Source organism: Typha angustifolia, chromosome 5, assembly GCF_048772165.1.
Source record: "Typha angustifolia cultivar Huaian chromosome 5, ASM4877216v1, whole genome shotgun sequence".
In the NCBI taxonomy this organism is placed as follows: Eukaryota; Viridiplantae; Streptophyta; class Magnoliopsida; order Poales; family Typhaceae; genus Typha; species Typha angustifolia.
In genome coordinates, this window is record NC_133243.1 from 6,952,969 (window position 1) to 6,962,620 (window position 9,652).

The 9,652-nt window shown below is 34.8% G+C and overlaps 1 protein-coding gene across 3 annotated transcripts; it reads right to left on the bottom strand.

Moving 5' to 3' along the window:
* Window positions 1–368: 368 nt before the first annotated feature.
* LOC140760207 (MADS-box transcription factor 22-like) lies at window positions 369–5,706 on the bottom strand. Of its 3 annotated transcripts, none has more exons than XM_073097063.1 (9): window positions 5,470–5,706; window positions 5,138–5,341; window positions 3,331–3,409; window positions 2,774–2,835; window positions 2,586–2,685; window positions 2,460–2,501; window positions 1,346–1,387; window positions 1,108–1,253; window positions 369–653 (listed from the first exon to the last, which is right to left on the bottom strand). In XM_073097063.1, exons 2-9 carry the CDS (start codon window positions 5,317–5,319, stop codon window positions 629–631), a joined length of 678 nt encoding a protein of 225 aa, XP_072953164.1. In that variant the 5' UTR covers window positions 5,320–5,341; window positions 5,470–5,706; the 3' UTR covers window positions 369–628. The 3 variants fall into 3 exon arrangements, with proteins under 3 accessions (XP_072953164.1, XP_072953161.1, XP_072953163.1); XM_073097060.1 differs by having other exon boundaries at window positions 1,108–1,268; XM_073097062.1 differs by having other exon boundaries at window positions 1,108–1,262; window positions 5,470–5,705.
* Window positions 5,707–9,652: the final 3,946 nt, after the last annotated feature.

The following is a 9,652-nucleotide window of genomic DNA, read 5'->3' on the forward strand; positions in this document are numbered from 1 at the left end:
AGCACTACTTTGAATCTCGACTTGGGTACTTTGAAACAGTGTCAAAGTGGTGGAAGGCCTGCTGGCCTTTTGACTGTTGGTCCAACCTGCGAGAAAATGTTTGTCAAAATGTGCCAGAGGAAATCCGCTCTACTATGCACGCCTCCTTATATTCAATTGCGACCCTAAATTTTGTGATCATGATCGTTCGATGATAAGCGCATGCATCCGACATCCACTTTAATTATACAAGCCATCGCTGCGAATCCCAATACGAGGAAATGAGCAACAGTTCAAGTGTCCGTGATTAAGATACGGAGAGAATTTGGCATTTATGGATATTCAATTCATTGTTAGTGCGAGGCAAAGACAAGACGATAAGAACGAGATAAATACAACACCATTTATCACATTGTCTATATATATATATATAAAGATCACATTGTTCTATGATATATTAGTTCAAAAAGATTAGTATTACAATGTATCCGCAGACTAGTTTACACATAACCAAGCATCAAAATGTTCAGGCATTAGGATAGCTTAATTGACTAATCAATCTGGCAACCGATTCTGCATTACTGAAGTCTGGATCCATCTGTGACCGATAACTTCTTTTCCCGTTCAGGCTTATGATGTTGAGTACTCATCAGTTTGAGCCAGAATAAGGTAACCTGAACAAGTCAGAAAAAACTCAGCATCTAGTATGTTTTCATAAATTGGTTCAGGTAACAAAATCCAAGATAGAAATCAACAGCAGCAGCAACTTAGCCTGCATATGGAGTAAACTCTACAAAGAATCTCTAGTATAACACACTAGGAAAAGTATTTTATGATGAGATGGTTTCTTAGATGAATATTAAAATTGATTCTCTTCTGAAAAGTTTGTCCTGAGTAACAGAATGGTTCTTGATAGTTTGGATCGATCATCTTAACATTTGAAAAACTTATCTCCACTTGTTGATTAACCTGTACTCTTGCCAGCATGAATAAATCATAGATCCAGCAAATTATCGACAAAATAAACCAAAATCATCAGTATAATACTTAACATCATTATTTATGCTATTATTTGGATCACATACTTTTCGCTACTTTACAAACAAGTAAGTTGACAAATAGACTCACCCTAATTTGAGAGACGTATCTGAACTGTCATCATAATCTTGTGACCCTCCTGTGTTTGATGCAGTCATCACTGATTCAGAAGACTGCCCATCTTCAGTGAGAACATTTTCTGTATCATTCATCACTTGCTTCCCAACACTTGACATCTGCAAAACCTGCATCTTTAAATATATCCATATAAAAGTACAATCATGTAGAAGAATGGAGGGTTAAAATTGTGGATAAATGAAGGCCATACCTGGTATCTCAGTCGTGTGTTTTCTTGCATTAGTTCTAAACCCTGTAAGCATCGTGTAACCATAAGATTTTGCAAACGAGTAATGACTTTGTACTAATTCATCATAGTCCCATATATGTAAACTTGAATCCTTTTAGGGTGTACCTATGGTAATGTTATAGTGCTTAAATGCAATAAGGATACCATTAAAAACTAATCTTCCAAGTTCGACTCATTATTTACACCTTCAAGAAGTAAGAACTGTTAAAAGTCACTATAATATGCAGAGGAATCTTCATATTTGTATATCCAGCACTGCTGGTGAAAAAACACAGGGTCCTATTGATTTTTAAATTTTGCAACATGTTCCAATCCAGGCTATTCAGAACATGCATACATGTCCCTCGAACTTTTGAAACATTCTTGCAGGGTTTGATGTTAGTTGTTGGCACTTACTGATGAGAAATCGGGGGCCAAACTAAATTTTCTTTGGTTTCAACATAGTATCAGTTGTATCAGTCCAATATCAACTGTATCGGCCAATACATATAGGGTTGTATATGCTGTATCAGCCATAAACACAATTTTTTTCCCTTTTTTATGGACTATATGTAAAACGCATCATAAATTACATCTAACATGAATACAACTTGAGACATCAATTATTGATCTCTTAAGCACTACATTTTATGTTTCCATCCTATTCTCTTTTCATTTTTGTTGCTATTTTTCTCTTCTTTCGCTCCCTCCATTTTTTTGATTTTCATTTACCAAACCTATGCCCACCTCTCCAGCAAAGATGATTGTTGACTCATCTCTAGAAGACTTTCTACCATCTTTGGTGTAAAGGTAATGGCAATAATGATTACGTATTAAATGAAATGTGTCCAATATTCAATATTATTCTTAGTATTTTCATTGTTTGTATTATGCTTTATGTGCTACCTTTTGATTCCAAGAGGTTGTCTATGTGGCTAATAAAGTCATGAGGGCAGTTTGATAAAAGGTAAGAAAATAAAAACTCAATATTTATGTTTTCCGATGCCAAAGAACAATCACTTCACTTAATCTCCTTTTTGCATTATATCAGCGATCTACTATTCAGCAAATAGATATTGTTTGAGTCATTTCTAACCTTTCTTTGAAGCTCATTGACCTGTTCGATGAATTGTTCACCCTGCAAAATTTTGGACACAGAATAAGCAATAAAAGACTTGGCAAATCTTAAAAAAGCTAACAAACTTGGAACGTATTAACACACCTTTCTTTGAAGTACATTATGTAAACCTGCTTCGAGATTTTTCTCTAGCTGCTGCAGCTCGTCTACACTTAAGCCCTCAAGCTCTTCTCCTCTCATTTGTCTAGAATTGATAGGAAAACCCTTTCAGTTCATCTTAATGAATGCACGTTTCAGGGATATAAACTCTACAAGTCAAATTTAAGCCAAACCTCAGTTGAAGACTTGTTTCTGCAACTTTTTTGCTCAAACTTGCAAGCTTGTTATTCTCCAACTAAAGTAGAAAGAGGCAAAATGTATTAAATAATGTTGCACATATATTTATCACATGGAATAACTAATTACTGCATCGAGCATAGTTTCTGTCAGCATTAACAAATAATTCTCATAACTAACTTTCCTTCAATGTTACATTATACGGTTTCATTTTCTGATCTAGTATATTTTGTCACATTAAAATATGGCGAATAGTAGGTTATTATTTCGGGATAATCAAATAACAAAGTAAAATTTAGCCTTGCACTTGTGAATCTATCATATTGAGTCCAAATGACATATCAAATAGTAATAAATTCTTAAGAACACACACCGGGAAAAAAATTAAGAACATTGTGCAGCGGTAGGTCTTAGATTATTGTATTCTTGTACTATAAGTATAATCATGCTAAATTAGAACAAAATGAATTGGATATTCATGAGACTAGATTCCCTTGTACAGAATGTCAAATTCATCCTGCAGCTAATAATAAGTTAACATGGAATATCTTACGTTCAAGTCAAGAGGCTGCTGAACTGATTCTTGTAGGTTACTTGAATGCATGTTGTACTTCTCTATGATATCCTTCATACTTCACAGAGAAAAGAGAAAATATATCTGTCATTATTAATAAATGCAGACAAACTCAAGACATATGTAACTAATATTTACTGGCAAACAACATATGAAGATGGTGTTAGCACCTTAGCGGTTTGTTTCCCAAAAGTAGATGCCCATTACAATTTACAAGCTTCACAAGGAAGCCATACAGTGACATACAATATAGTACAAGTAATCAAAGTTAAATATTATGAGTAATAACAATAAAATTGGTTCTTAATCTACATCATGCAAAAAAAAAAAAAATCAAACTTCATGGGATGCAGACACTACCGCTAACTCACAAGGTCAATTGCCTCCCTGAGTAAAAAAAAAAAAATTGCTGCAAGGTGTACATATATTCTCATACAATTATACGGTGCTAAATTATATCAAATTCAGTACGTATATGCATTTGTATAGATTGTTGATAATTGGATTGGAAGACTTGGATATATGTGGATCAGCAAAAGAGATATAAAAGAAATGAACAAAAGACTTAAGAGAAGCCAACCTCATTTTAGATTATTTAGCTTTATTTGGCTTGATTTATAAATACAAGAAGCGTTGCTTTTGTAGGCTCTCTGACTAGTAACTCCACAACCCAAAATTAATTTAAACAATTACTTACGAGTTTCTCTTGTGCAAAGAAACCATTACATTGCTCTTACATGCTTATGTTTCTCGTGCACTTAACGAATAAGTAAAAAAAGCTTCTCTTGACATGAGAACTGAAGTAAATTAATTTCTAACATAGATTACATACACATCAAAAACCATAGTTGTACATTTATACAACCAAAATATGAATGGCCGTTGATGCATATACCATGTATATCGGGAACTTGCTGTGAGAGATTTTAGAAACTACCAGATCCAGATTAACTTTAATTACTACCAGCGACTATGAAATAAACATTGTCTTCAATTCATTGGATATGCATTCATACATACAGCTGGAAAGTTGATACTATAAATGGTCTGTTTATTTTGTACCAAATTTCTTCAGCATTGCTGATATCGTTATTCATGCAGAAATAGCATCCGCATTTTCCCATCGAGAAACAGTTGTTTCCGGCAATTGACTAGGCATGCTTCAACATTCAACCTCTTATAGTAACTTGATAGCATTATGTCGATGACAGGATAAATAGCAAGTTTTATTATATTAGTTTCCGACATGAGTGTTCAGGTATTAGAGGTCAACATGATCATGTCGAGAAAAAAACCAAGCAGTTTCAGATTATAGGCGTTAATTTATCGAGAAATATTAAATATTCCAATTTATTATCAATAAAGATCAGTATGATCTTCGGGAGTTGTATGATTAAGAAAGCACGCATTACGTTCCTGTACATTATGGGTTAAACCGCTTAATTAAGAAACAGTAAAGCACTCCAATATCCACTTCCGTACAAACACCGAGTTGTCCGAGCACTAAAATAAAACATTGTTTGAACTCTCATTAGTGCTCTCTATCCACCAACTCTTTAAATTACTACCCGTGAGAAAAAATCGAGTTTCTAAAACCAATCAATGCATAGAATCCTATCAAACGTGAGCAAGACCTCCTAAATCCATTAATCTTTTCTTCTAAAATTAGAAGTGAACGAATCTAGATGAAACCCGCATATATAAAAAGCGATCTAATATCGAAGCGACGACTGGTCGATGAGTAGCATATGTATATATATATATATATATATATATGCACACATACCTGGAGCTGGAGAAGTGGAACAACTTGCCGGTGGAGGAGAAGACGATGAGCGCGACCTCGGCGTCGCAGAGGATGGAGAGCTCCTCCGCCTTCTTGAACAAGCCCCTCCGTCGCTTGGAGAACGTCACCTGCCTCGCCGCCGTGTTGTCGATCTTCCTTATCTGAATCCTCTCCCTCGCCATGATCGATCGATCCACTCTTTCCCTAAGAAGAAGAAGAACATAAAAATGGCTGAAGTGAGAGAGAGAGAGAGAGAGAGAGAGCAGAGGGAGGAAGAAGACAAGCGGCACGTAAACAGATGCAGTGCCGTGTTTTCCAAATTAAGCACGGACCTATTACAAACCCTAGCTTGCTTAGGGTTTCTTTTCCTCGGGGAAAGAGTGGGTCTGGATCTCGAGATATGCGAGAAGAGATTTGTGGAACAAGAATGATTTATTTGGGATTGGCTCGCTGTTCGACTCGACTGCTGTAGATCGGTTTTGGTTTCGAGGAGAAGAGAGGAGTGGGAAGGGAAGGGAAGGGAAGGTAAGGGATGGGAGGAGACTCCCTTTTATGGAAAGTTTTGGAAACTACCACAACTTGTGCTGATGTGCTGTAATTCATATGTAGCAGGATTTTAAGGAGTGTGAACGCTGGGAGTACTGGTTGGTGCGATTTTGATTTAGACTAACGGATTTTTATTTTATAAATCATAAGCATGGAATGAATACATAAATTATATACGTAGGCAAAGAAAAAAAAAATTAATGCCACAACTCAATAATAGGATTTTTGTGAGTTTTTTTTCTATTTTCTATTTTATTTATCTAAATAGACAGCTCCACAAACTTAATATTAAAATGTGTCAACAACAATGTTGACATAACTAAAACGTTAATAAATTTTACATTTTATAGTTAAATAAAAATATAAAAAATATTATTTTTTTATAAAATGCTCCACTCGTTAACGTTTTATATTTAAAAAAAGCCAAAGAGAGAGCTTTTTATCTAAGAAAATTGAAAAATTAAATTTATATGAGCCACCACCTTCTAAGTGCAGTTGATTTCGAAAAATAACTATGTGATTTTAATTTATAAAACTCTTCCATATCTTCACAACGATATATTTTATGACTAAAATAAATAAACAACTATAAAAACCCGCCCACTACACGGGCCTGAGTAAGGTACAAAGGTAAAATGACCGGGCAGTGGTAGGCTCAAAAGATAAAATTGAAGCATGTTTACTAGAGCCAATAGTATCATTTTGATGTTATAATTCTTTTAAATATTTTTACTTATACTGTTATTGTGTATTATTTTTAATTATAAAACGTTTAACTCATCAACGTTTTATATTTATCTTTTTTTTTATGATAAATCCCTAAAATATTTAGTATTTTTTAAAAAAACTGCCGATGTGATCAGCATTTTACTCAGTACCTAGTAAAACACTTAATAATTTATTTATTTATTTATTACTACAGTAAAAAAGACCTATTTAATAGTATATCTCACGGGTCACGGCTCAGTGAGATATCCCAATAATAATTATTCCATTTCTTTAAATAATGGTTTCAACTATACTACAGTAGTACAATGTGATAAGACTGGAATAATTTTAGCAACAAATATGAGGGGTCATTTAAGGGGGGACCTGAACGAGTTTCTGCTGAGAAAATAGTGCAGTCCTTTGTCCGGTCCACATCGGCGTCCGTCGTCGTCTCGGGTACTTGGTACTACTGCCTGCGGATTTCGAAGTCGATTTATTTGCTGCCATGTAATCGGATGCAGTAAATTCCTGCTTCCGGGGCTGCAGGCGGCCTCTTCCCAGCTGCTGCTTCGTGGAGAACACCTAACCCTTTCCGTACGGACGCGGGCCCGGGACCAGCTGTTCGGAAGAGACATGTGCGCGAGACATTTGCGAGATTATCGTGAGACGTGCGGCTCGGCAAGGATACCTTCTAGGGATTTGTTTGGCCTTTTTTTAATTTTTATTTTTTATGTTGACGTTTTTCTCCTTTATACCCATTTAAATTACACATAAAATACCATAATAATCTCATTTTAAAATATAAATAATATTTATTAAAATTATATCTTAATATTTAAAAAACCCATATTCAGTGATGTCATCAAACTCGGCTCAAGCTCACTAAATGAACTCGAAATACTAGTTGAGCCGAGCCGAATTAGATTTAGCTCAAATTAACTTGTTGGTATATTTTTTAAATATTTTATTATCTATTTTATATTAAATAAAAAAGTATTCATAATAATTTTCTAACAAATATAATATAATTTTTTTCACCAATATATTACCCCAAATTATCACTCATTTGTCACACTACCTAACGTAGAGACCCTATAAAATATTAAAAACTTCTCATCACCCCCGACGTCATTAACGAAGAAAAAGCGAAAAAGACTAAAATGTCCCTCCGCCGATAGTGGCAGGAGATTTAATTCCATATTTGCCCTCCCGAGTCCTGACCAACAAAGAAGAATCTCCCTTTTTCTCCTCCGACGACACTCACTCGCCCTCTCATCTCATCTCATCTCATCTCCAACTCCCGAGCACGTTTTCCTCAATCCTTCCAGGAAACCAAGCGGACCCCGTCGAGATTTAGCCTTCCCGCTTCGCTCTATCAAGAACCAAGGTCTTGATATCTCAATCCTCCCTCCTCGATGGTGGAGCGCATCTCCCCCAATCCACCCAAGAGAAACTGGGCTGCGCTACTAAAAGAACCTGAGTGATGAAATGAAGGAGAGAGGAAGAAGAGAGCATCTCAGAGCTTTTCTATTAATTGGGTGTTGCTTTAGGTGGTGTTGCTGGTAAGGGAGAATAGGAGAGAGGACTCTTAATCTATCTTTTAATTCTGGTGCCATGAGTTTAAGGGGGACCCACGAAATAACTAATCCCATCTTAGAAGAACTGTACATCGATTGTGATTCACACTAATCTTTTAGAATTTTTCTCTTATCACACAAATGATAGTGAAGAAAAAAAAAACACCGGAGAAAGGGAATTTTGGGGCCATAAATTAAGGCCATAACCATTGGATCCGTGGAGAATTTAATAGATGTAGGTTAAATAAGTACTTTAGCACTCGGTACCAGACAGCGTATCCGGCACCAAGATTCTCTCGGGCTTAAGGCCCGCAACTAAAGATCCGTGCTCATTTTTTAGTCAGGCCTCGATTAGGAAATCCAGCCCAAGGACATCTACTTTACTCTTCTTCTTTTTAAAAAATAAAATAAAATAAACACATTTTACTCGTATACTTGAAAGCATATAAAATGATTCTAACTCTATTACACATATTTGTTAGATAAACTTATTGGAGAAAATATTTATTTTGAGATTTTGATAATTTAATATATTAGTACAATGAGACATTTTGGTAATTTATGACTTATTTACTAGGGAGTGAGTACTAGCATCTTTATGTAGTATTACAAGACTATGAATCACCTGTGAACTAATGATATATTAAAAAATATATCATACTATTATAGTATATTATTTTTCTATATATTTATGCTTCCATTGGTCCAGATTATCGAGTAAAAAATGGTAATTTTTAAACTTTTCTTACTGTATCATAAGTTTAACATCATTCAATATATATATAGTAAAAGAAATGAAAATTTAACGGTGTCACAGGCAAATCAATATCGTGGAAAAACTTGAAATTCAAATTCAAGAATACTCAAACAGTTCAAGTTTGAACTATCTAAGCACTATTCCATTGACGATATCAGTATCAGATATTGATCCACATACGAGCACAATGCATGTATAACGAATTGCCGCGTCATGCATGCTAAATCACATACATATCGCTGCATGCAAGTTTGGCAGCCTTCGCATTTATATGGTTCTGGTTTATTCTGGTTGCTAAAATAATCATATATTATACAATAACAAAAGACAGGAAAAAATATATTATGTGGTAATTAAATTATGCCATGAATGATAGGTTTGCCCACTGGAACATAAGTAGCCAAGCCATATCCATTTTCTTTCATGGTCATGGGCACATACTGTCCACCCATGCATAGGTGTTGTATTCATACCTAATGAAATGGAGATCTACTTGGACACATGTCATCCACCCATTTAGCTGCCATGCTTGAGTAATTAGCAACGAGTGAATAAGGAAAAGGGTTTGGTGGATCGGATTATCTTTTTTTGATTTAAGAAAATAGAGAGAATTGCATGGAATTTTTAAAGAAAATTTAATATAATTATAATAGAGTGAACATAATTAACATATACAGTTTATTATAATTAATAAAATAAAATGTAATTAAGTTACAAAAGGGTCGAAGGAGCATCAAAAGAAATTAATTTCATCTTTTTATGCAAAAAAAAACACGTCATCTTTATTTTAATGGATGTTTCAACCAACAACGAAACCCAAGTCATCACCCCATTTCATGGTACAATTTGGGGCTATCTCAAAAATGTGGAGGAAGAAAAGGAGGGAAGCATCAAAACTCAAACTAAGAAGAAGGGAAGGGCCAAAAT